Below are 27,677 nucleotides of genomic sequence, written 5' to 3' on the forward strand. Positions count from 1 at the left end.
ACTAGCAAAGAATGATTCTGCCGATTAACAATGAACCACAGTAGAGCGATGTTAGAAATGTGTGAAATTATCTGATCTTCAAACAAAGAATGATCAATAATTCATACAATAATGATTGGGAGAATGGAGGGAATATGCTCAAGCGTCCATGCCATGATTAAACTTTTAGAATTTGAAAATACATTTTTAAATAAGCTGTGATAAGGAACAATAGTTCTTTGCGATGAACCTATCAGCAAATTGAACAACTACTATTCATACATGGAATGATGGTGATCTGCTGTTTATGTTCTATTAAGGAATCCTACAATAGTTGGGAATGGCAGGACTTAACTCACAAGGATGGAACCATCAGATCTTTCCTCAGAATATGCAAAGGATGTTCATTTTAGATAATTCTCCATTTCGAGAACTAATTCATTCATTAAGGACAGTAAGGTGTCACTATTGTTTCAAACATGTTTTTGCCATTAATCAAAGAAGGCATTTGAAAGTTTAAATAAATCAACTTTCTGTACATAGTAGGAAAATTAAGCAGAGAAATTCCTTCTATGCAGTCTGTACCAGAGGATCTAAAAAGATCTATGTACCAGGTCATAGAGTCATGGAGGTCTGCAGCACAGCAAAAGGCCCTTCAGCCCATCACGTCTGCACCAGTAAAAAAACAACCATCGATTTTAATCCCATTTTCAGCACTTGGCACATAGCCTTGTATATTTTGCCACCACAAGTGTATATTTGCATCCTTCTGAGGGTTTCTGCCTCATTGACAGTGAGCTTGAGATGCCCACCATCCTCTTGACTTAATTTGTCTTCCTCCTCCCCCTTATTTAAATCTAACTCCCTAATTTTATATATCTCAATCATGTCCCCCACCATATTCCCGTACAACTCCAGTCTGTCCAATCTCTCTTCATAATTGAAACACTCCAGCCCAGGCAACATCCTAGTAATTCTCTCTCTGCATCCTCCCCAGTACCATCACATCTCTCCTATAATGTAGATTCCAGAACTGCACACAAAACTGTAGCTGTGGCCTAACCAATATTTTATACAGCTCTGGCATCACCTCCCTGCTCTTAAAGTACATGCCTCCGCCAACACAAACAAGTATCCCTGATGCCTTCCTGGCCACCTTATGTGTCCCGTTACCTTCAGGGACTGGTGTATGTGCACTCCAATGTCCCTCTAATCCTCAATGCTTCCCAGGGTCCTATATTCAATATGTATCCCCTGCCTTGGTTGTCCTGCCCAAGTGCATTACCTCACATTTATCTGGATCGAATTCCATTTGTCATTCATCAAGTCCATTCAAGTAAAAGGGAATTAGAACATCGAACATTACAGCACAGTACAGGCCCTTCGACTTGACTGTGGAACCAATCTGAAGCCCATCTAACCTACACCCTTCCATTTTCATCCATATGTTTATCCAATGACCATCTAAATGCCCTTAAAGTTGGCGAGTCTACTACTGTTGTAGGAAGGGCGTTCCATGCCCCTACTGCTCTGAGTAAAGAAACTATCTCTGACACCTGTGCTATATCTATCACCCCTCAATTTAAAGCTATGTCTCCTTGTGGTAGCCATCGCCATCCAAGGAAAAAGGCTCTTACTGTCCATCCTACCTAACTTTCTGATTACCTTGTATGTTCTTTTCTCAGTGAGGTAGAATCCAAATTCACCTCAAAAGTTCAAAGTCATCAGGTTTAGGCACAAGCAACACAGAAGAATGACTATCAATGATACCTCATATTCCTTAATGAAAATGCTCTTGAAGAACATAAAAGAAGTCAAGAAGTTGGAGCTTACCTTTTGCTGCACACGAGAGAAAAGAATGTGGAACTGCTTTTCAGGAAGTCAGGAAGGTGGAACTTAGCTTTGAATGCACAAATGGAAGACAGAAAGATGGAACCTCTTTTCCAGAAGAGAAAGAAAATGGCATTTATTCTGAGGCACACAGCTGAGAAGAAAGAGGACCTTATCTTCTGTGGCACTCAGGGATTGCAAGAATGTGGAATTATTTTTCAAATACAGAGGACAGGAATGTGAAACTACTTTTCAGACAGAGGAAAGAGAGAAGTGAGAAATGACTTTTGAAACATACTTGGATGGTAGCACATTTGAAATTACACATCAATAGATAAACAAAAATAATTTTTGAAGCGTTTAACCAAGCTTCAAATGGTGCATATGTAGGTAGGCAGATTACAAAGATATTCGAGTTTGCAAGATGCCTTTTAGAGTAATAGGATAGATCAGCACAACTGTAGACTGAATCTGCCCTTTCATGGGATTGTATCTGCAGTTAGGAGCCCAGATCTAGACTGAAGAAATAATAGTGCTTTTAAATGGGATTTGGATACTCACTGCTGTTATTATGGCAGTAGTTAAGCAGATGATTGAGTTAATTGATTAACTTATCGAATGGACAGATATAAAAGGGAACTAGTAGGGTTTGGGGCCTGGCTTTCTCTGTAAAATTGGGGTTTCTTTGTATACAGCTGTAAATGTTAACTGTGTTTTGTAAACTGTTATGTAAACCGTTTTGTAATTGTTTAATAAAAAAAAAGTAAAAGGGAACTACATATGACTGGTGCATGGAAGGCGCTGTAAGACTGAATAATTCATGATCTCTATGGACAAAACATGGTGTGTCTGTCTCCGACTGGCTTGGATCTGACTGTATCTTTGGCTTTCTTCAAAGGAATAGTTAATCTAGAGTTTATGGTCTCAAAATGCACCCTGTTGTCTTTGACTTTACTTACCATTTGTCTGTGACAACTGTAATATCCTTCTGGTGACATTCTAACAATTATGTTTACAATATTTATATTGTCAGATGAAGGAAATCCTTCCTTGACTGGATCTCTGGTACACTGCACTGATGTGTGTGTGATACTGAGCCATGAAGGCCTGAAACATTGAAAGTATTGACTTTCAGTATGGCCTGAGTTTGAGGACTTCAGTGAAAGAGTTCCAGGGTTACAAATCTAATTTCATGTCACTTGACTTGAGACAATGGAGAAGAGCAGCAGAATTCTCACCTCTGGACATGAACCCTTGCTTCCAACAAGGGACACTAGGTAAAGACCAAGGAAAGAGGATGCCGAAACTGTTATTACTGCAACAAATGAATAAATCATCCATACTTATTGTTCAGACTCTCATATTAAGCATAGTCTCTTGGGTAACGTGCGAGAGCAAGGGATTGTCATTAGCATGAGTTATCAACTTTAGGACAGAAGGGATGACAAAATCTAACATCCAAAATATATGTTTCTATTCAAAATATAAAGTCAAGTTATTAATTTTAATAATCTGTTTTTGTTCATTTCTAAATATGCTTCAAAAGGATGAGCACTGGTTGGGAAGCTTCTGTCTAATTGTACAATATTGTGTTTCATAAAAGAATTTCCACAATTCTCTCTCAATTTCTAACATAACATCTGTGGAGGATCAATAGAAACCCTGGAAAAATGATTTTATATGGCAGGGTATTAGCAGCTTACTCAGGAGTTCCAGTGAGCCAGCATTGTAAAAACAGCACAGAAATTCTCTCTTTGATGTTTTTCTTCCTAGCCAGTGCCCATTCTGAACTCAGGGCTCTGTATGATCAGCTTCCTGAAGAGTACTCGCATGTTCCAAGCTGCAGAAACATGGATCTGCTACTTCGCATTCGGGTGAGGTATAAAACAGCAAATAAAATGTAGCTTTGTCATAAAAGCAAAAGCAGAGGACACATTTAAAAATGAAAATGAAAGCACCATAATGGATTGTTAATGTTTAAACAAGCTCATCTGAAAAAACATAACACTGAAGACTCAATCAGAAATTTTCTCTTCAACCCATATTGTTATAATACATAGAGTCCATTAGAGGAACAGTACTAATATGTTTACCTGCATTTTGGAATGTATAATTTCCTTACTTGTATTGATCTTTTACCTACCTCCTTCCTGTTTTGTAGATTCCCTTGGGATACAATGCAACATTCCCTTTACTAAGTAGGTGGGCAGCTGCCCTGAGTACATGCCTTTCACAATGTCAGGATCTAAACAAGTGTCACTGTGTATTGGAGAAGGGCAGAAGTCCATTCATTTTCCTGTTCCTCTTCCCTCTTGTGGCTTACTGAGTCTCTCCTCTCACTCATTAATTCTAAAGTCTCCTCAAACGTTCTGAATCATTCTTCTATTCTGCATCTGATGTTTCAGTTGAAATTTTATTACCAAATGAGAAGGAATTGTATTAAAAATATAAAAACGCAGACTGTCAATGGGAGTGGAAAATCACCAATGTTTGGGTGTTGTTACCCTCTGTTAAAATTTATAGTAACTTAATTACACGACTGAGTTACCCCATAGAACCTCTTGCTCAATAAATAAAACAAAGGTACTTTTGGAGATTAAAACTGGGATTTCTGCTTCTGCCTGTGATTTCCCTTCTAATCAAATAAACTGTTGGTAAATTTAAGATCTGAAACTCCAGCCTGAGTCTTTGCTGTGCATATGTGTACCATTCCTAGATCACAGACAACACCAACTAAATGCAAATTAGGCACCCCTTACATTGTCCTTGAAAAGTTTCTCAATAAAACTAATAATTTCCCCAGTTTTACTCCATCAACATTTCCATTCTGAAGCAGTGTGGTATGTAGTTTAGATTAGTGTACTCGATCTACACATCTCAACTAGTGAGTGTATGGATCATTTGTAATTAAGGTAATTTATAGACAGAGAGAATAATTATAAAGGTTTCCTGATTTGTTCCTTTCCAGGGGTAATTTGGGTTAAACAATAAATGCTATCCTTACCAGTGACACTCCAACTGATAAAAAAAAGTGTGGGGGCCATTTTTAAGAGTTGTTTTGTGTGAATCATCTGTTGGTAAATCAATCAGGCCAACAAAATTAAATTTATTAAAATATTATATGATACCAAATGGCAATTAGTAACTGCAAATCAGTAAGAGTGAGTAATCTTGCATTTATTTCAAACATCCTTTGTGTCCTCAGGAATTCCAAAACACTTTATATCCAATGAAGAACTTTTCGAAGTGTAGTCACTTTTTGTAATTAAAGTAAACAAGGCAACCAAGTCCCATAAACTGCATTTAAATAATTAACAAGATTGTGACCTGGAGTTTCCTCCACCCAATCCAGAGATTGCATCTGAAATTGTGCCCATGTTACCAATGTCAAGTCATACCCAGGAATTCTCACAGTCTCATCAGAAGAGATCCAAATTTTAACATGGGTATACGTCAGTGTAAACAATCGGGACCCAAGGAAATGCTAAGCACACACACATCACATGTTTGATTCGTGAATCTTAATTTTTAAAGTTTGAAATCTTTAACCATCATTTAGACAGATTAGGCACACTTTTTTAAAGAAGTAATTTTCAATTGGGAAATGCGATTTACGTGTTGCCATCAAGAAACAGAATGTAAAGAGCAAATCTCACACTTGTTTTAGAAAGTTGCAACTGAAAAGAACAAAACATTGGCATTGCTTTCGGCTGAGCCTGAAAATTCAGATGCAGTGTTGAAACAGCTCCCAGACAGATTCATATTTCAGAGTTGGGGGTACAATGCATTTTGAGCATAATGACTTATTTAGGTATAAGACTGATGATATGAAAGACCAAAGGTTGAACATACTTGCATCACTGCAGTATTTCATTTTACCGCCAACTCTGAACTACTGAACCATGTAAGTTTTTGCGCATAAATTGTGTATAGTTGGGCACAATGTGGAGGAAACTACAGGTTAATCTGTGTAGGTGTCTAGTTGAGGAATAACTGTCGGTTATGACAAAAGAAGTTTTTATTCTGTTTGGAAAAGCATCATAGGACTTTTTGTATCAATCCAACTGCATCCATGCCGTGGGTTTCAAAATCTAATGTAATATTTTCAGAACCCCTTGATTATATATCACACTAACATCTCCCTATTGCCATTCCCTTTCTCCAGTCAGGATCTGCTGTAAATTATTTCCGAGGTGGCTCACACCTTGAAAAGAAACCTATTGTGCAGGGAGAAGAGGTACATGTCATACATGTTTTAAGGAACTCCAAAGCTGCCTAAGTCTCTAGTTTTCAAACATCTCATTCTGAAAGCAATCCTTTTCCAGATGATATATCACTTTGCTTTTCTCTCACCCAGGGAGTATAAACTGAAAAAAAAACAGACTCAGAGTTGTAACATAATTTTGTGAAGAGAGCTAGACAAAATTGAGGAAATTGGACTCTTTTGCTCTATCCTACTTCCTCAGCCAGATCTCAAGAAGGCAGAAGACAATCATTCTCTTTGTCATGGGCTAACTGAAAAAAAATCTCAGAGGTGAAATACTGCCTAAGAGAATACATCAATTACCCAAGACATATTAGTTTTAAACAGAATGTTAAATGGGTTTGAGCAGCATCTGGAACCCTTTAAGAGCCTCCATATTTTATAAAGTGCATGCTTCTATTTCAAGAAACATGATACTCTATATTTGATTATAAAGTATACCTACATGAGGGGCAAGACTGGAGGGGGTTATGGTTAGCAGCGATTCGAGGGCAAGGGGATCTTGGTGGGGACCATGATCGCTCGGGCAGACTGTGTTGATTCTTAAGGAAGGGGCTGCTCACTCGACCTGTGGGGAGAATGTGTCACACCAGTCAGTAACACACAATAGCCAAATAGCTTTGAGGTTTAAGGGGTAGTAAAAAGGATTGATGAGGTGGGTAATGCAACTAATACGGTGTAACCTGCTTATTGGCATACCATTCTAAATAGCTCATTCAAATATCCCCATACTCAGCAAATTCCCATGTATCTCTATAGACCTCCACTGAAATACTTTATCTAGATAGTTTCTCATCAACCCGTTCAGAGACCTCTGGAGCAGATGGGACCCAAACGCAGGCATCCTGGCTCAGAGGTAGGAACACTACCAATGTGCCATAAGACACTCAAAAACATTGTCAAATGCCATGGGTGGGTTAATGTGATTCAAGTCGCCACATTTACTCCAATTTCACAGTCATTACACAGCCACACTGCTCCCACCTTATGGAGAACTGCTATCACCTTATTGCATCAAAACACACAAATTATTGAATACCTCAAAAAACCCATTCTTTAATTACTTGTGATGCCTTCTTATCCTTTTTTTCTATCATTTCTCCCACTGCCTTGTGACATTTTGCTGTTTTCCTGTCCTCACCTTTTCCATCATTTTCTTTGTTCCTACTAGTTTTCCATTTTGTCTACTTTTTACAATCACTGTTTTATATTCAACATATATCCCATTTCTTAATGTCAATGGCTTCTCATTTACTGTCTCTCTTATTCACCTCTAATATCCCCACAAAGTGGCATTCCCATCATTCGTGACTATGCTGAATCACTTTCCCATGTCTTTTGACATTCCTGTGTTTTCTTTATTTGTCCTGTTTTAGCTTTCTGCTTATGAACTGATTCAATTGCTGAACCACCACACATTGTAAGTTGGGTTTGAGACTAACATGGCTCCACTGTAGTAGAAATCATCAAATCCCTGCAGACAACTTGTGAGCATCTGTTCGAACAGAAAAACAATGAACTGCTTTATTTTCAGGATATCGCTTTGACAACTTTGGAGGAGGTGCAGTGGGGATGTACTTGTTGAAAAGGGCTTTCCAAAAACATTTGATCAACAAAACATTGATTTTTTAAAAATAAAACCTTGTTAAGATTCATGGAAGACATTGGGTTTTATGGTCAACCTTTCGGTCCTTCATTGATTATTACAACAGCTGACGGCTCAGTGATTCATAATGGATAAACTCAACGAAGCTCTGATTCAAGAGAGGCCAATCCATACAAACTGCCAAAGGAAGAGAAAAAACACAAGACTCTGTTTTCTCAGTTAGGTACCATTTTAGCTTTTCACGCAGATAGCTCACTACCACCTTCTCAAGAGTAATTAAAGATGGACAATAGGTGTTGCCCCAGCTCATGACACCAATCTCCATGAATTAAATAAGAAAATTACTTTCAGTGTGTCGTGTGATCTGAGTGGGGTATACTGTCACATAGGGTGATGCATATTGAAGGGAAGGTCTTATGAGGAAAGGCTGAGGCACTTGACACTGTTTTCATTAGAGAGGAGGAGGTTGAGGGGTGACCTAATTGAGACAGATAAGATAATCAGAGGGTTAGATAGGGCGAACAGTGAGAGCCTTTTTCCTTGGATGGAGATGGTTAGCACGAGGGGACCTAGCTTTAAATTGAGGGGTGATAGAATGAGGACAGGTGTCAGAGATAGTTCCTTTACTCAGAGAGTAGCAGGCCTATTACCGTAGTAGATTCGCCAACTTTAAGGGAATTTAAAATGGTCATTGGATAAACATTTGGATGAAAATGGAATAGTGTAAGTTAGATGGGCTTCAAGTTGGTTCCACAGTTGGCACAACATCAAGAGCCAAAGGACCTGTACTGCACTGTAACATTAAACATAGGCAAAAGAGCTGAATTTTAGAGGTGAGGTGAAAGTGACTGCACTTAACCAAATAAAACATCAAGGACCCCTGGCAGGACTGGTGTCAATGGAATTGGGGGGAAAACATCTCTGCGAGTCAGTGTAATACTTAGCACAAGGTTGTTATTGTTGGAGATCAATCAGATCAGTTCAGTTCCAGGACACTTTTGGACGGTGGCGTCCCAGGCCTAACTATCTTCAGCTGCTTCATCCTCCCACCAACAGAAAGTTAGAAGTAAAAATGTTCACTGATGATAGCACAATGTTTCAAACCATTCCCAACTCCTCAACTACTGAAGCAGCTAATGTATGTATGCAGCAAGACCTGGACATTATCCAGAGATAACCTGGGAATTAACAAGAAACATTGTGCCATTGAATTGCCAGGCAATGACTATCTCCAACAAGACAGAATCTAACCTTTTCTGATTGATATTCAGTGGAGTTACCATGACTGAATTGCCTACTATAAACATACTGGGGTTTATCATTGATCAAAAACAGAAAATGTACCAACCATATAATATATATATATTATATATATATATATATAGAGAGAGAGAGAGTGAGAGAAAGAGAGCAGATCAGACGTGAGGAATATTATAGTAAGTAACTCACCTCACACCTCTTAAATGCCTGTCCCTCATTGACAACCCACAAGTCAGCCATGTAAGCAAACACAGCCCACATTCCTGGCTGGAGGCAGCCTCACCAACACTCAAGAAATTTGAGACCATCCAGGACAAAGCAGCTTGCTTCACTGACATCACAACCATCACCTTCACCATGCACTGCCTTGATCACTAATTCAAGGAACACGAGTACACCCACACAGCAGCCTTTTGAGCCTGCTCTGCCATTCAACAACCTCAAGGCCGATCTGATTTTAACTTCAAGTTTATATTCTGGAATTCCTCAGATAAACGTGATCCCCTTGGTATCCAAAAATTGATCTACCACTGTCTTAAAAAAACACAAAAGATTCTGCATCCACTGCCTTTTTAGGAAGGGAATTCCAAACAGTCACAATCTTCTGACAGAAACTATTTTTCCTCATTCCTGTCTTAAATAGGAGGCTCCTTATTTCAACACTATGACTCCTGGTTCTAGATTATCTCACATGAGGACAACAGTTTGCACCATCTACAAGATGCACTGCAGCCACTCACCAAAGCTCCTTTGACAGCATCTTCCAAACCTGAAGGTCAAGGCAGCAGGTGTATGAGAAGGCCACCACCTTCAAGTTCCACTTTCAGCCACACATGATCCTGACTTGAAACCATATTGTCAGTTTTTCACTGTTTTTGTGTCAAAATCCTGGAACTCTCTTCCTTAGAGCACAGCAGGTGTACCTCCTTCCCAACGACTGCAGCAGGTCAATAAAGCAGCTCATCACCTCACAGGCATTAATAGACATTCCCTCACAGACATTCCCTCTCTGGGAATGACCACATGCCATAAATGAAAACTGAAATAAAATTTGATAACTATGCAGTATAGGTTTTAACAGGATGTTGAAGTTGATGGATAGGATTGTGGTCAATGGGACCGATTTGACCTGAATGTTGTTCAGTTTCCTGAATGTTGTTGAGCTGCATCCAGGCAAGTGTAGAGTATTCCATCACACTCCAGCCTGGTGTCTTTTAGACCATGGACAGGCTTTGAGAAGTCAGGAGCTGAGTTACTCTATTCTGAGTCTCCGATGTGCTTTTGGAGCCTCGGTATTTCTAAGTCGCGTCCAGATGAGATTCTGGACTACGGTATCCCATGGATGTTGCCAGTGGAGGAGTCAGTCATGGTAATTGTATTGAACATCATGGTGGTTCAATGTTTGCTTGTTGGAGACAGTCATTGCCGCCACTTGTGAGGTGCACATATTTCCTTGCCATTTATCACCAAGCCAGGATGTTGTCTACATCTTGTTATAATGCGGATACAGGCCAATATCTGGGGAACTGCAAATGGACTCTACAATTATCACCAATGTCTCCTTTTGCTCTTTGATAAAATGAAGAGCATTAATGAAACTGCTAAAGGTTGCTGGGCTGAGACACTGCCCTGACATATTGCTGTAATGATGACTTGGGCTGAAATGACTGGTTTCCACAACATTTCTAACAACCTTTTTGTGAGCTATGACTCCAGGCAATGGAGAGATTTCCTTTTTAATTCTCATTAACGTTAGGTTTCATTTTGGTTCCTTGATGCCACTCTTGGTAAAATGCTGTCTTGGTGTCAAGTGCAGTCACTTTCACCCTCTGGAACTGTTTCTCATCTTTCTACCAAGATTGAACTGAGGGATCCTGGTTTAATCCAAACTGAGCATCAATGAGCAGGTTATTGCTGAATAATTGCTACTTGATAATATTGCCAACACCAGCCTCCATTAATATGCTGATGATTGATAAGAGATTAGTCAGGGTGGCCTACATTCAAGTCCCACCTGCTCCAGAAATGCATAATAACGTCTCTGAATCAGGTCAATTAGAAAAGAAGAGAAAAGAAAGGAAGGATTGGTCATATTGCTTTCTCCTGCTTTTCCATGAACAAGATATACTTGGGCACATGGGGGCTTTGATGGTGCAGTGATAATGTTCCTAGTTCTGAGCTAGAAAGCCCACACTCAAGTCCCACCTGCTCCAGAAGTGGGTAATAACATCTCTGAACCAGCTGCTTAAAAAATATCTATACTTGGGCAAACCTGCCCCAGTGGTCTGGTAATTAACATTAAATTCAGGCATTTCAGTGGCCTGAGATCAATTTTCCAGTTAGCCGATGTGATTTTAGTTCTTATGGGCTCTGGTGGGGCTGTGGTAGCATCTCTACCTATAAGCCAGGAGGTTTGGGTTAAAATCTCACCTACTCCAGAGAGGTGTTTGGATTTTGGAGGCATTTGGATTAAAAATGTTTGCCGTGTAATTCCTCAATTGCTTTATGGAGTCAAAACAGGGGGATGTGATGACAGAGTGGTATGGCTGCTGGATTAGTAATCCAGGGACCCGGTAATGTTTTAAGGGGTTCTGATTATCAGTGGTAGTGTCCCTAACCCTGGCCTAGGTTCAGGCTGCATTTGCTCCAATGGTAAGTCATAACACCACTGAACAGGTTGATTAAAAATACCTATATTTGCAACTAATTAACTTTGTTGGTGGAAGCAGTGTTATAACTGCACTGGAATAGGTTGGCTCAAGAAATGGATAGTTTGGGACAAACCTTCAGCACTCCAGCTGAACACCAGCAGCATGATGATATAGATAAATGATCCCATATCTGACTCTGTTTGAATCCGTAGCCTTTGCAATGTTTAGTATGTGCAGGCATGTCTTTGTATGATGAATAATTTGGAGTGATATATCTCAGAATGAACTGAATTAGTTGAAGACTGGTTCCTTTCATGCTGGAGACCTCAGGGAAGGCTGAGAATGACCGGGATTCACTTGCTGAAGATGGTTACAAATGCTTCAACCTTGGAGTTCCCTTTTTCCTGTGCACTATGCATTAGTTGTGGATGTAAACATCCAGGATACCTCCTGCTGTGGTTGGTGTTTGATTGTGCACCACCATTCATGACTGGATGCATTAGGAGTACAAACATCTGATTTAATTCAGGAATCATTTATCTACATCATCCTTCTGCTAGTGTCTAATAGCTTCACCAAATTGGCACTGCTTTCTTAGGAATGCCTGATACTGCTCCTGGCATGATCTCCTATACTGCTGATTGAACTCAGGTTCATCTCTTGACTTGATGCTGATAGAATGACTGATGGGCCATGCCATGAGGTTGCAGATTGTGATGGAATTAAATTCTGCTGCTGTTGATGGCCCACAGTGCCTTGTGGATGCTCAGTTTTGAGCTGCTGGATCTGTTATGATTCTTTACCACTAACTCGATAGTTGCGCTAAACAATACAGTGGTGTCCTTAACATCAAAATGGGAGTTGGTCTTCACAAGAACTGTCTGGTGCTCATCCCAGTAAAAAGTGATAAAACTGGTCAGTTATGGAGAATAAAAGCAGTATGTAAATATTTGTTAGCATTCAGAGTATCCTGCACTTCTGACCGCAGCAATGAGAAGGCAAGCATCAGAGCAGAAAGCTGAAAGGACCACCTAGGGAGGATGGTGTTAGAATGAATCTGAAGAGTGCAACATTCCTGGAAGAAACATTGGGAGTTCAACAGAGCTGATACTGGGACTAGTGACAGGAGAAGTTATAAGGAATTGAACGGTTGTTTAACAAATCTCTTTTTCAGTATTTTCACTCAACCACCCTCTAAACTCGACCTCCTGAAAAAAGCTTTGTGCAGCTTCAATTAAAAATAGTGCATTGATTGGCTTTAACTCACCAACATTGTTTTCTAGTTGATTGTTCAAATATCAAATTCCTTTCTATGTTTAGTTGGAGAGATATGATCATGAAACAGACCCATCAGTGTAACCCCTCCCCACAAACCCTCTCCACCAGCCAGCCAGAAAAGCACAGGAGAGGTTTGACCTCAGTTAGATTTAATGACATTATGAAGCATTTAGTACCCCATTTCTTTGAATGGTCTAGACATCTTTTTCTCTCCAAGTATCTCCATTAATCTAGGCAATAATTCAGAAATATAACTTTGTTTGATGAAAAGATAAATACCCAGATATCTAAACATTTGGAGTAATGAATGGTATGGATAGCATCTGCAGAGAGTGCTGTCTGAATTCTGTTTCTACTCCAGACCATACACCTCTACAGCAAGAAGCTATTTATACAGTGGAGCCCTGTTTCTTGGAAAATTCAACTGGTTAATTGTACTGAAGAAACATCTTAATTTACAATGACATTTTGGGGAGAATATCTCCAGTAACACTCAATATGAAGACATTTTGGGTGGCTCAAATATTGGTGGACTCTCTGCCTGAATAACATTCAACACATTTATTAGTGACTCAACCTCAACCAATGGCTATCCAACACAACTAGGCACTGCTCAACCCACTACATTTATATTACCAGATACAACTGAATACAACCACACCCCACTCCTGGTTACCTTACCTGAAATAACCCACTCCTGGGTCCTTCCCAAACACATCATCTGTTTATCAACTGGCTTTCTCATGTGCATTTTCAAAAACATCTAATCCAGTCACAATTCCCTCCCAACTATTCAGTCTAGCAGCGTTCATAGTGCTAAATAATTCCAGCCCAAGTCATTCACCATGATTAATTTATTAATTCCATTCCATGTGTTGGTTATTTAATGTGATCTCCACCAATTTAACAGGTTGATCTAACCAAGTGTTGTTCTGTGCCACCCATTGAATATTTATTATCTGCTATGATCAGGTACATTGTGAAAAGGCTCAGTTAGAAGAGGGTTAATGCTTTACTAGCAGCCTCACAGGAGGCTGCTGCAGTCACATCTTGCAGTTAATGACTTATTATGAACATTTCCACAAGCCTGTAAGTAGGCTGTCCCAGTTTATTTACACTGAAGTATGAGATGGATTTGATGACAAAAAGAGAGGCAGAATCATTAACTCTGCCCTTTAGATGGAAGGAATTTTCATGGAGAATGAGAGGCTGCAGGGGAAAGAAGGGGTGGGAGGTGTTGAAATGGGAACAAAAATAAAAGACATTCCTACCAGGTCTTTGGCCTGAAAAAGGTACAGTTTCAAAACTTGTTGTCATGGCTCGTTCTCGTTGTTTAAAGAATTCCCGAGGATTTCCATCCCGCAGTGCAATGAGAGCTGCAGCTTCCTGATTCCAGGAGGGAATGTGAGAAAAACAGGACATGTCAATCTTTAAAACTGATCCAGTCGGTTCTTAGGTGTGACTCTGAAGTTAAATTTGGATTTTGCTTTGCTTAACCAGCTTTCCAAATTTTGTTCATAACTTTCATTGACATCTCTTCTTAAGACTTCATTATCTGAAAGTCAAACCTGATTATCCAAACCAAATGTTCTATAGCATGTTTTAAGGCAATGGTGCCATAATGTTTGTACATATGGCGAGGGGGTGGTTGAAATACCTTATGACAGTAACAACACAATGCCATTGTCTTCCCAATGAACTAACTGCTATCGAAAGTGGAACAGATACCTTTGAGACATGCAGTTTTGTTATCCCATCATTAATGGATAGGAAAAAAACAGTAATTCTATTATATTTCATTTAACTCCCAATGCTCGTAGCTTCTCATTGATTTTTACATATACTTTAATTTTTTTTCTATACGCCACGTAGTTCTGTCTTAAATCCCTGGAAAGCTTAATGACCGTAACTAATAGAAATGGCTTTTTCTTTGACATATAGAGTTGGATTGAAGGGGGCTCTATGCACAACTAAAAGGTCAGAGGAATCCACCTATGAACCCGATACTGGGGTCAGCAGTATGCAGTTGGAGGTTGCCCCTCTCTCAGGGGCTGTGCAGTGCCAGCAGTGAGACTGGAGGTGGTGGGACCGGACCCTAAGCTGCAAGGCTAAAGCTTCTGACCCCCTCTGATTGTGGGGGCCACTTCCTGCAGGATATAAGTATCCTCAAGTGACCCCCTCACCCACATTTAGGAGGCATGGACATATGGATAAACGGTGGGAATAAGTCTTAAGAGATACTTCAAATCACTGAGATAGGGACGAGAACATTAGAACCTAATCTACAATTACAGAGGAAAGGTATTTTATCACTCGAGTGAGTGAAAGCTTTCCAGTTGTGTCACGACATGATTACTCAGGAGTTACTCAGTCCTCACACCATGAGATTAATAATATCCCCCAGCTTAACGGAATATCCTCACCATGCATGAAGGTTACATGTTTAATATTCATGCACAAGTAAGACATTCATGGGGAAGGCTGTAGGAATGGAGAGAATTCCTTGTTCTGATGCCATTTGGCATCTTTGTGTCTGGCTAATTTTCATCAACAGGACGGCTTTGGCACAGCAGCACTGGCTGGGACAGTTATCGTTTATTACCACAGTACACTACAGCCATGCAACCTCAGGGACACAAATGCAAACTTTCCCAAGGCTGGAGCCACTGAAAAAAGCACTTGACCCCCTCCTGCTTAATATCTGGTGCTGGTCTGCCTGTTTTTCTCAGTGTTAAGTCCTGACTTTTTCAGAGATAACAACACAGAAAGAGATTCACACAAGCAGAACCTGTTTTTGTACTGGGGTAGATTCCATCCCAAATTCTGCCGCGTCTTCCTGAATAACAATGTCCAAGTTTTAGCCAGGTCTGTGAGTTCCTGTCTTATTATCCTGCAGTAACATTATCTGTCACTGAGTTACCATTTGGAACACCCAAGATAGTCATATTTCTGCCTATCCTAGATTAGCACACACTCTGAGCTTTATGAAAGGCTTACGGCTGCTTTCTCTGCAGAATCACTGATCTTGGATCCTTTGTTCTCTTCATCCTCGTTCTCCTCCATTCCCTCCCTCTGCACATCCTATTTAAAAATAAAGGTGGTTAGAATTAGGCATATTTGTGATGGATCCAGCACAGGCTCACATTGAGCTCAACTGCTGTCACTTCAAATCGGGATGGACAGAGACAACTGAGGCAAGGCCTAGTTACCACATCTTTGTGGCACATAATAAAACATACTAAAAACCATAAAACATTGAACATTTGACGTGAGTCTATTAATTCTTTTATAAATGAAAAATGTAACAAATCGAATAGATCAGGTTGGGGAATGTGGAAGATCTAAAAGCAGCAAAAGTGAGCAAGCGAGTGGTGGAAAGGCCTGACTAACTGCAGCTGGGATTTAATGCAGTCTTTACATTGAGCTGAAGAGGTTGGAGGTCTACACCAGTGATGAACCACGGTATTGTATTTGCCCAAAACTAAGTAACCTAGATTGTCTTCATTGGTTAACAAGATTAGCAGTTTCAAGGTAGAAGTTTCCTCACTGAGGCAACACTAATGTCATCAGGAGAATGTGAAATATTTCAACATGAATCGTGAATAAAATCGGTCACAACTTGATTTAAAACAGGAGTGGAACATCACCACAGCAACACCATGGTCTATCCAGACACGTATGGAACACGTATCTGAAGGTTTTAAGGGACTGCCAGACGTGGTGCTGGAGATTGATACAATTGCAACGTTAAAGAGGCATTTTGACAGATATAAGAATAGGCAAAGAATACAGAGGGATATGGACCGCATAGAGGCAAAAGGCTTTTGGTTTAGAAAGACATCATATATTAGCACAACCTTGGTGGGCTGAAGGGCCTGTTTCTGTGCTGTACCATTCTTCATTCTAAAGGCTAGGGCTGAGCACAAAACAATCCTGAACACAACATGTTTAGGAAAGGTAAGATAGGGATGAAAGGAAGATGGAACCCTTATTGATCAAGGAGAAGATTACAGTCCTGAGGAAAGATGATGTTCTAGGAGTGTCAAATACTGTATCTATTTAGTTGACATTAAGGGAAAATACATTACACTATTGGACACATTACAGAGGCCACCATTCAGTAGCCAAGAGAAATAAAAGGATTAAAATAAATTTGCAGGAAATTACTCTGTAGTCTCTATAGTTATAATAGAGGACTTTAATCATGCTAATGTAAATGGGATTATAATATTGTAAACAGCAGAAATAGAGAACAGTTATGAAGTACAAGAATAACAAAATTACAATGACCTTTGTAAAGCAATTGGAGTGTTGTGTCAAATTTGGGGGAGCATATTTAGGATGTGAAGACTTTAGAGAGGGTGCAACAAGGATTTACATGAACAATTCCAATCAGATCTCCAATACATTAGACAGATAGAAGAAGCTGGAGTTGTTCTCCTTTGAAAAAGAGAAGGTTGAGAAAAGAAAATGGATGGAGACATTCAGAGTAGATAGAGAGAAAGTGTTTTCATTAGCGAGGAGGTTATACAATCAGATTGAAGAAGAGTAAAATACCAAAGGCAGTAATAAAGTTTATATGGACAGGTGGTTAGGATTTGAAATGCACAGCCTGACAGTGTTACACTCGTGACTTTCAAAAGCAATTGAATAAGCATCTGAAGAAAACAAATTGCTGAGTTATTAGGAATGAATGAGAATGGGACTAGCTTAGGTGCAGTTGCAGAAAGCCAGCGAGAGTATGATGGGTCAATGCTGCAACCATTTGAGCATTCTATGATCTGTTCTCTTGATGGATTTCTCTCCAACCAATGGGTTCCTTGACCAATAGGTAACCAAGGAGGAATTTGTTATTTAGAGTCAATACAAACTCTACAAAGCAACAACTTGAAAAGGAACTCCTTTCCTAACTCCGAAGGGTGGCTGTCTCAACATCCCAAGAAGAGTTCAATAAGGCAGGTCATCACCCCCTTCTTGAGGGCAATTATGGATGTGCGGTAATTGCTAACCCATCAGTGATATTTATATCTCATGAACACATTTTTTTAAAAATGTGCTTCTGTTTAGCATGAGAGCATTATAACTGTTTAAAGTACTGGTGAATGCATGCTGTCAGCTCACATTCATATTTATTCAAAATATCTCAAGGTAGGTAGCACTTTCCAATAAGTCAAAGAACTAGAGTGTGAAAGACCAGCATAATGAATTTTACAGAACACAATGTTACACCTTTCTGTTCTTTGAATGATTGCATATTGTAAATTAAGTTAAAAGCTATAAAGAAACAGAGTGGAGAACCTGTTATAGAACAAAGTGGAGGGGATTTTCCCTTGTGTTTCTCTGTCTAACTTGGTCCATGAACTTTTATTCGATCAACACCGTTCCATATTCTAAAGTTTATTCCTTAAAGCTATTAAGCAAGTTACTACAGAACAAACAGTACTTATTCTGTAGGTGAGGTAGTGTTAGGATGCTAAAAGATTGGAGTACAAAGTCCTTCATACCTCTGTGTGCAAGATCTTTCCAAAACCCCAAAACACAGGGCACCAGAAGGGTCAAGAGGTTTTACTGGAATGAGTTGACACTTGTTCACACTCTGCTAAAAGTGTGTAACAACAGGAATGCAGTGGAGGCAGTGGTGGAATCTAGTGTTTTTTTTAATGCCTGGGGTAGGTACAAGTCAGTCAGCACAGAGTTACACTTACTGGGGGACTGCGGTTAATGAACCAGCTAAGCAATCTCTTTTCTGCTCCAAGGGCCAGTTCCAATGAAATGCCAGCCAGTCATCAGTGGGTAATTGGTATATATTAATATCTATAAGGAGAACTAAAGGCCTTACTGACCCAGGTGTTGTTCTCTTTTGATGGACATTTGATTTCATCAACTTCCAGGTTTTGCAGTTTCTTCCTAAAATTAAAAAAAACATACAAATAGTGAAATTAAAAGGCAGTATCACTGATAAGATTGGAAGGAGAAAATGACAGCATTAAATTGAGCATCTTCCCACTTAGGAAGGCAATGGCCAAGTGGTATTATTGCTAGACTGTTAATCCAGAGACCCAGGTACAAATCCTGCCATGGCAGATGGTGGAATTTGAATTCAACAAAAATTTTGAATTAAGAGTCTAATGATGACCATGAATCCATTGTTGATTGCTGGAAAAACTCATCTGGGTCACTAATGCCCTTCAGGGAAGGAACCTGCCATCCTTACCTGGTCTGGCCTACATGTGACTCCAGTTCCACAGCAATGAGGCTGACTTTTAACTGCCCTCTGGGCAATAAATGCTGGTCTAGCCAGTGATGCCCTCATCCCATGGACAAAAAAACTCCATGCAAACCTGCTTCAAACAGATGTGTGATACTGACACTGAGCCTAGAAGCAGCCACTTTCATGTTGCTGACAGTCGATAATTCCAATTTCAATTTTGCCCTGGTAAAACTGAATATAAGAAGAAACTATCCCACAACAGGTGGATTAATAGTATTAAACTCCATGAAAATTGGGCAAATATAATGTGAAAATTCATTTCTTCATCATTACCTCCTATTCACTAACATGTAAGCTGGAGATGACCAAACAGCACAATAACACAGGGAAAGCATTCAAGGATCACAAAGCGAATTGTCAGAAGACAGACCGTACACGCTGAATAAAAAGTATTTCCACACACTTATGCTTACAGTCCTGGCCTTATAATACATTGCATTGCTATTAAATTTTAAACAGAAACAGAAAAGATTGTAGCTTCAATAGCATAACAGGAAAATAGTTCACTTCTTATAAATGACACAAGCTAAAATGTCAACATTGGTATGTCGCTAATTTAAGGGAACACCAACTTGTAAATGTGCATACTATGTGTCAACCAGTCATACTCCTCTCATGTACTTGCTATGATCCCAGATGATGTTAGTACTGGACAAGTCAAGTCCCAGAATGAAAACTGGCCTGCTATATCATTTTGTATCCTAATTTAAAATGATGGCCTTTCACTGAAACTTGAGCATACAAGGGTGAAGACTTTGCTTCAACAATAAATACCAGCTCATGCCCACCTTCTCAAGGGGCAATCAGAAATGAGCAATAAATGCTGGCCCAGCCAGCGATGCCCACAATTGAATAACAAAGCAGAGGTTTATTAGCAAATAAATAAAACCAAGTGATCTAAATGTAACACAGATTGAAAGATTGCAAAATATACATCCAAAAGAAAATTCCATCCATTGCCCAACATCATTGTTATTTTGTGAGATCAGCCTTGACAAAGTGTCTTTGTTCAGCAATACGCAAGGTGTCTGAACTACTGAATGACTATTTATATATTCATGAAAATAGACCTTTTTGCGAAATGCAACATGACAAGATGGGATCATTGTCCTTAGAGAATGCATAAGCGGAGATCTGATTGAGCTGCTAAAATCATCAGATGTTTAGTGGCGTAAACAAATAGGAACTGTTTCTACTGACTGAAGGATTGATAATCAGATGGCACAGATTTGAAGTGATTGATTAAAGTACAAGAGGAGAAATGAGGTGAAATAATTTTATGTATCTCGGTAGTTAGATTTAGAATGCACTACCTGAAAGGAGAGTGGATACCAATTCAATAACAGCCTGAATAATATCCAAACGAGAAAATACTTCTCACATAAGGAGAAAGGGACAGACAATGGAATTAATTGGATGGCTCTTCAAAAAAGCAGGCACACTCTCAATGGGCCAAATGGTCTCCTTCTGTACTGTAGTATTATTTTATTATAAATGTTATTATACAAATTAATCCTTGTGGAAATCTGAACTGTAACATAACAAAGGAAATGTCACCACGATGGCCCAAAGCCAGTGCAGCTGACAGACTGGTTTCTCACCGATACGCTCCCTTGAAAAGTGCTCAACTGCAATAGGATGGATTGCTTAATAACTGGAATAAAACTGGGACAGACACTGGAGAAAAGGTGAGAGCATCCTCAATAAAACTCTCCCTCCAAGTGTTGTAACATCAGGTAAGTGATGTCTAGACTCTGCTTGGCATCACCCATAGACTGGAGTGATTACCTGAACCATTGCCCAATTGAGATCCCACATTTATTACACTATTGCTGCCACACCTTGGAAATGAAAATATACACAAAAAGTAAAAAGGGCATAAAGAATTCTTCACAGATGGAAATACAAATTTGTCCAGATAGATAGCTGAAATCACTCAGGAGCTTAGCATTTCATCTAGACAATAAAGAAAAATTGTAATTTCAAAATGAGTGTTTTATCATTCATTATATCTGGTTTAGGAAGAAAACGTTAGTAACAGTTTAGCCTTGGATGATGGCACAAACCTCACAATGGAAGAACAAGGATTGTATCACTCTCTCAAACAGTCTTTAATCATTCCGTGCTGTCATTCTTTTACATTTCAAAAACACTGATTGCAATCATTCTTATGGAACAAGAGCTCTAAATGCCATTTTGGACCTATTTTACTGTAATAAAGGACCTAAACATTGATTAACATTAGGAAACCAGACATCTGTGCAGCCACTCAGCATTCCCTTGGAGTGCTCGGTGGAAGAAGCAAATTTCCAATAATTACTGCTCCATCCACTGCTCCCCAAATGTCAGGCATACCTTTCTTCCTCTATCTGTTTCTCTCGCTCTCGGTATCTTTGCTCTCTGTTTTCTTGTTCTTTCTTCTCTTGCTCCATCCTCTCTTTCTCAAATTTTTCTCTTTCCTCAATCAGTTTCTTACGCTCCTCTTCTTTCCTCAGCTCCTCTTCTCTCTAAAGCACAGAGCACATGTTAGACTGGAACGGACACAGTTCTGACAGACATTAATACTTGAACATTGCACTCTTCAAGGAAGGAGAGAGCAACCTGGACCTTTAGTGAGCGAGGTGCATTATCTGTATTCATATATTGCTGATGGCTGCATTTACTTTTGCAGCTAGATAATTGGAATAGTTTGCAGGACCTGTCTCTGATCTCTCACCTACACTGGCAGGAGAAATTAAACAATGGCACACAAACAGAGCAATTATCTTTACAGTGAAGGCACATTTACTTTTATTTCCCAAATGTCTGAAAGGCTTTGGACATGCCATTGTAATCCCATTATCCAAGTGGAGGAGGAGATATTATCAAAATGGAAATATATTCAAGTTAGTTTGAGCTCAAAAGTAAAAAACAAATTTTAGTGAATAGTTAGAAATGTGAAGGACGGAAAGATGCCATTTGATATCCATGACTTCAATACCATGGAGGAATATTAGATGCAAGCAACAAAAGGAAGTCACAATGCAAATGAGAGAGAATATAGATGGTTAATGGACATGAACACATAGGTAAAGGTGGAGAACTAGAGAGAAGTGACTGACAGATGACAGCCAATAGTTTCCATAGTGAAACTGTGGTTACTTTACATTTTAACAATGAGGTACGTGAGACAAAGATAGAAACAGTTGCTCCAGGATTCCCATCTGCCAAAAAATTATGTCATAGCCATTATAAGACCGTAAGAGAAAGGAACAGAAATTAGGCTGGTCAGCCCATCACGTCTGCTCTGCCATTCAATCATGGCTGATAGGTTTCTCAGCCCCATTCTCCCACTTTCTCCCCATAACCCTTGATCCCCTTTCCAATCAAGAACCTATCTATCTCAGCCTTAAATATACTCAATGACCTGGCCTCCACAGCTTTCTGTGGCAATGAGTTCCATAGATTCCCCACTCTCTGGCTGAAGAAGTCTCTCCTTATCTCCGTTCTAAAGGGTCTCCTCTTTACTCTAAGGCTGTGCCCTCGGGTCCTAGTCCTTACTACCAACAGAAACATCTTCCCAACATCCACTCTGTCCAGGCCATTTAGTAAGCTGTATATTTCAATTAGATCCCCCCTCATCCTTCTAAACTCCATCAAGTATAGGCAGAGTCCTCAAATGTTCCTTACATGTTAAGTTGTTCATTCCTAGAACCATTCTCGTGAACACCCTCTGAATACGGTCTAGGGCCAATACATCTGTCCTGAGATATGGGGCCCAAAACTGTGCACAATACTCCAAATGTGGTCTGACCAGAGCCTGATAGATTCTCAGAAGTACATCATTGCTTTTATATTCAAGTCCTCTCAAAATAAATGCTATCATTGCATTTGCCTTCCTAACTATTGACTCAACCTGCAAGCAAGAGTGAATCCTGGACTAGAACTCCCAAGTCTCTTTGCATTTCAGACTTCTGAAGTTTCTCCCCATTTAGAAAATAATCCATGTCTCTATTCCTCCTACCAAAGTGCATGGCCTCCCACTTTCCCACATTATACTCCATCTGCCACTTCTTTGCCCACTCTCCTAACCTGTCCAATTCATTCCGCAGTCTGTTACTCTACCTAGCTTTGTATCATCTGCAAACATAGCCAGAATGCCCTCAGTTCCTTCATCTAGATCGTTAATATATAAAGTGAAAAGTTGTGTTCCCAACTAAGTCTTGTGGACCCCACTTGTCACCGGTTGCCATCCTGAGAAGGACCCTTTTATCACTACTCTACATTCTGCCAGAAAGCCAAGCTTCTATCCATGTTAGCAGCTTGCCTGTAACACCATGAGCCCTTATTGTGCGCAGTAGCCTCCTGTATACACCTCAAAGGCCTTCTTGAAGTCCAAGTAGATAACATCCATTGGTTCTCCTTGGTCTAATTTAGAATAGAACATTACAGCACAGTACAGGCCCTTTGGCCCTCGATGTTACACCAACCAGTGAAACTAATCTGAAGCACATCTAACCTACACTATTCCATTCTCATCCATATATCTATCCAAAGACCATTTAAAAGCCCTTAATGTTGACGAGTCTACTACTGTTGCAGGCAGTGCGTTCCACATCCCTACTACTCTCTGAGTAAAGAAACTACCTCTGATATCTGTCCTATATCTATCACCCCTCTATTTAAAGCTATGTCCCCTCATGCTAGCCATCGTCATCCGAGGCAAAAGGCTCTCCCTGTCCACCCTATCTAACCTTCTGATGATCTTATATGTCTCAATTAAGTCACCTCTCAACCTTCTTCTCTCCAAAAAAAAAGTCTCAAGTCCGTCAGCCTTTCCTCATAAGACCTCCTCTCTATACCAGGCAACATCCTAGTAAATCTCCTCTGAACCCTGTCCAAAGCTTCCACATCCTTCCCATAATGCGGTGACCAGAACTGTAAGCAATATGCCAAGTGCGGCTGCAACAAAGTTTGGTACAGCTGCAGCATGACCTCATGGCTCCGAAACGCAATCCCTCTACCAATAAAAGCTAACACACTGTATGCCTTCTTAACAACCCTATCAACCTGGGTGGCAACTTTCAAGGATCTAGGTACCTGGACACTGAGATCTCTCTGCTCATTTACACTACCAAGAATCTTACCATTAGCCCTGTACTCTGCATTCCTGTTACTCCTTCCAAAGTGAATTATCACACACTTTTCTACATTAAACTCCATTTGCCACGTCTCAGCCCAGCTCTGCAGCTTATCTATATCCCTCTGTAACCTATAACATCCTTCGTCACTATCCACAACTCCACTGACCTTACTGTCATCCACAAATTTACTAACCCATCCTTCTCTGCACTCATCCAGGTCAGTTATAAAAATGACAAACAAGCACTGGATCCAAAACCAATCCTTGTGGTACACCACTAATAACTGAACTCCAGGATGAATATTTCCCATCAATGACCACCCTCTGTCTTCTTTCAGCTGCCAATTTCTGATCTAAACTGCTAAATCACCCTCAATCCCATGCCTCCGTATTTTGTGCAATAGCCTACCGTGGGGAACCTTATCAAATGCCTTACTGAAATCCATTTACACCACATCAGCTGCTTTACCCTCATCCATCTGTTTGGTCACCTTCTCAGAGAACGCAATAAGATTTGAGGCACGACCTACTTTTCACAAAACCATCTCTATCTCTAATCGGCACGGGGCGGGGGGGGGTGTGGTGGTCACGGTGGGTCAGTGGTTGGCACTGCTGCCTCATAGCACCAGGGTCACAGGTTCAATTCCAGCCTCAGATGACTGTTTGTGTGGAGTTTGCACATTCTCCCCGTGTCTGGTGGGTTTTCTCCGGGTACTCTGGTTTCCTCTCACAGTCCAAAGATGTGCAAGTCAGGTGAATTGGCCATGCTAAATTGCCCATAGTGATAGGTGCATTAGTCAGAGGGAAATGGGTCTGGGTGAGTTACTCTTTGGAGGGTCAGTGTGGACTGGTTGGGCCAAAGAGCCTGTTTCCACACTGTGGGGAAACCAATCTAAACTAATCAACTTATTCCTCTCTAGGTGATTATAAATCCTATCTCTCACAACACTTTACCAACAACTAAAGTAAGTCTATAATAACTAGGGTTGTCTCTACTCTCCTTCTCGAGCAAGGGGACAACATTTGCTATCCTCCAAGTCTTCTGGCACTATTCTAAAGAGAATGGTGACATAAAGGTCAAAACCAAAGGCAATCTCCTCCCTCGCTTCCCAGAGAATCCAAGGATAAATCCCATCAGGCCCACAGGATTTATCTATTTTTACACTTTACAGAATTGATAACATCTCCTCTTTATGTACTTCAATCCCATCTAGTTTAGTAGCCTGTATCTCGGTATTCTCCTTGACAACATTGTCTTTTTCCTGTGTGAATACTGATGAAAAGTATTCATTGCACGCTTCCCCCATCTTCTCTGACTCCACACACAACTTTCCACTACTACTCTTGATTGTCCCTAATCTTACTCTCGTCATTCTTTTATTCCTGAAATATCTGTAGAAGGCCTTAGGGTTTTCCTTGAGCCTACCTATCAAAGACTTCTCATGTCCCCTCCTGGCTCTCTTTTTAGGTCTTTCCTGGCTAACTTGTAACTCTCAGGTGCCCTGAGCCATCACATCTCATCCTAACATAAGCCTTCTTCTGTCTCTTGACAAGAGAATTTCCTCATTACTTCCTCAAAAAGTTCTAGCAAATATGTCAGGCATGACCTCCCCTTGATGAAACCATGCTGCCTCTGCCCTATTTTACCATACACTTCCAAGTATTCAGAAAGCTCATCCTTCATGAAGGACTCCAGGATCTTATGCACGACTGAGGTTAGGCTAATTGGAGTATAATTTTCAGTCTGACTCCCTTTTTAAATAGGATTTTCCAGTCCTCTGGGACTCCCCCGGACTCTAGTGATTCCTTAAAGATTATCACTAATGCTTCCACTATCTCTTCAGCTATCCCCCTTAGAACTCTGGGGTGTAGTTCATCTGGTCCAGGTAATTTATCCACCTTCAGGCCATTCGGTTTTCTATTATCTTCTCCTTGATGATAGCCACCTTACTCAGGTCTGCCCCCCTCACTCTCTTGAATCTTTGGGAAATTACTCGTGTCTTCCGCTGTGAAGACTGATGTGAAGCAATTGTTCAGTTCCTCAGCCATTTCTTTGTTCTCCATTACTATCTCTCCAGTGTCATTTTCCAGCAGCCCAATATTCACTTTTGCCTCTATTTTCTTATATCTAAAAAAGTCTTACAGTCTTCCTTTATATTATTGGCTAGCTTATGCTGAGATTTAATCTGCACTCTCCCTATTTCTTTTTTTGTTGCCCTCTGTTGGTCTTTGTAAGCTTCCTAATCGTCTGGGTTCCCACTGTTCTTCACTACTTTTATGCTGTCCCTGACTTCTCTAGTCAGCCATGGTTGCCTCATCCTCCCTGCATCATGCTTCTTTTTCCTCGGGATGAACCTCTGCTGTGTCTCCTGAATTACTCCTGCCATTGCTGTTCTACTGTCTTTCCTGCTAGGCTCTTCACCCAGTCAGTTCTAGACAACTTCTCCCTCGTGCCTCTGTAGTTGCCTTTATTCTATCTTCTCTCTCTCAAACTGCACAGCAAATTTGATCATATTTTGATCACTGCCTCCTAAGGGTTTTTTCACCTTAAGCTGCCTTATCAAGTCTGCTTCTTTGCACAACACTAAATCAAGTATTGACTTCAGTAAGGCATTAGATAAGGTTCCCCATGGTACGCTGATGGAAAAAGCGAAGCATGGGGTTCAGGGTGTACTAGCTAGATGGATAGAGAGCTGACTGGGCAATAGGAGACAGAGAGTAGTAGTGGAAGGGAGTTTCTCAAAATGGAGACCTGTGGCCAATGTTGTTCCACAGGGATTCAGGCTGAGATCACTGTTGTTTGTGACATACATAAATGATTTGGAGGAAGGTATACGTGGTCTGATTAGCCGGTTTTCAGATGACACTAAGATCGTTGGAGTAGCAGATATGAAGGGGACCGTCAGAGAATACAGCAGAATATAGATAGATTGTAGTGCTGGGCAGAGAATGGCAGATGGAGTTCAATCTGGGCAAATGCGTGGTGATACATTTTGGAAGATCCAATTCAAGAGCGAACTAAATAGTAAATGCAAAAGCCCTGGCAAAAACTGATGTACAGAGAGATCTGGGTGTTCAGGTCCATTGTACCCTGAAAGTGGCAACGCAGGTCTATAGAGTGGTCAAGAAGTCATACGGCATGCTTTCCTTCATCAGATGACGTATTGAGTATAAGAATTGGCGGGTCATGTTACAGTTGCATAGGACTTTGGTTTAGCCATGTTTGGAACACTGTGTACAGTTCTGGTCACCACATTACCAAACGGATGTGGATACTTTGGAGAGGGTGCAGAGGAGGTTCACCAGGATGTTGCCTTGAATGGCGGGTGCTAGCTATGAAGAGAGGTTGAGTAGATTGGGATTATTTTCATTAGAAAGACAGAGGTTGAATGGGGACCTGCTTGAGGTCTACAAAA

General features: G+C 40.3%; 1 protein-coding gene across 3 annotated transcripts in view; it reads right to left on the minus strand.

The window, feature by feature from the left end:
* The window catches only part of LOC140492271 (drebrin-like), a 211,273-nt gene that overhangs the window by 18,681 nt on the left and 164,915 nt on the right, over positions 1-27,677 (minus strand). For 2 of the 3 annotated variants that reach the window (XM_072591214.1, XM_072591213.1), the window contains exons 7-11: positions 21,495-21,646; positions 18,712-18,775; positions 15,866-15,949; positions 14,140-14,254; positions 6,519-6,641 (exon numbers count right to left, since the gene is read on the minus strand). In XM_072591214.1, coding sequence (XP_072447315.1) covers positions 6,519-6,641; positions 14,140-14,254; positions 15,866-15,949; positions 18,712-18,775; positions 21,495-21,646 — 538 coding nt within the window. The remainder of the gene's footprint in view (positions 1-6,518; positions 6,642-14,139; positions 14,255-15,865; positions 15,950-18,711; positions 18,776-21,494; positions 21,647-27,677) is intronic. The other variant, XM_072591215.1, reaches the window with a different exon arrangement.

The sequence above is a fragment of the Chiloscyllium punctatum genome, chromosome 20 (genome assembly GCF_047496795.1).
Source record: "Chiloscyllium punctatum isolate Juve2018m chromosome 20, sChiPun1.3, whole genome shotgun sequence".
In the NCBI taxonomy this organism is placed as follows: domain Eukaryota; kingdom Metazoa; phylum Chordata; class Chondrichthyes; order Orectolobiformes; family Hemiscylliidae; genus Chiloscyllium; species Chiloscyllium punctatum.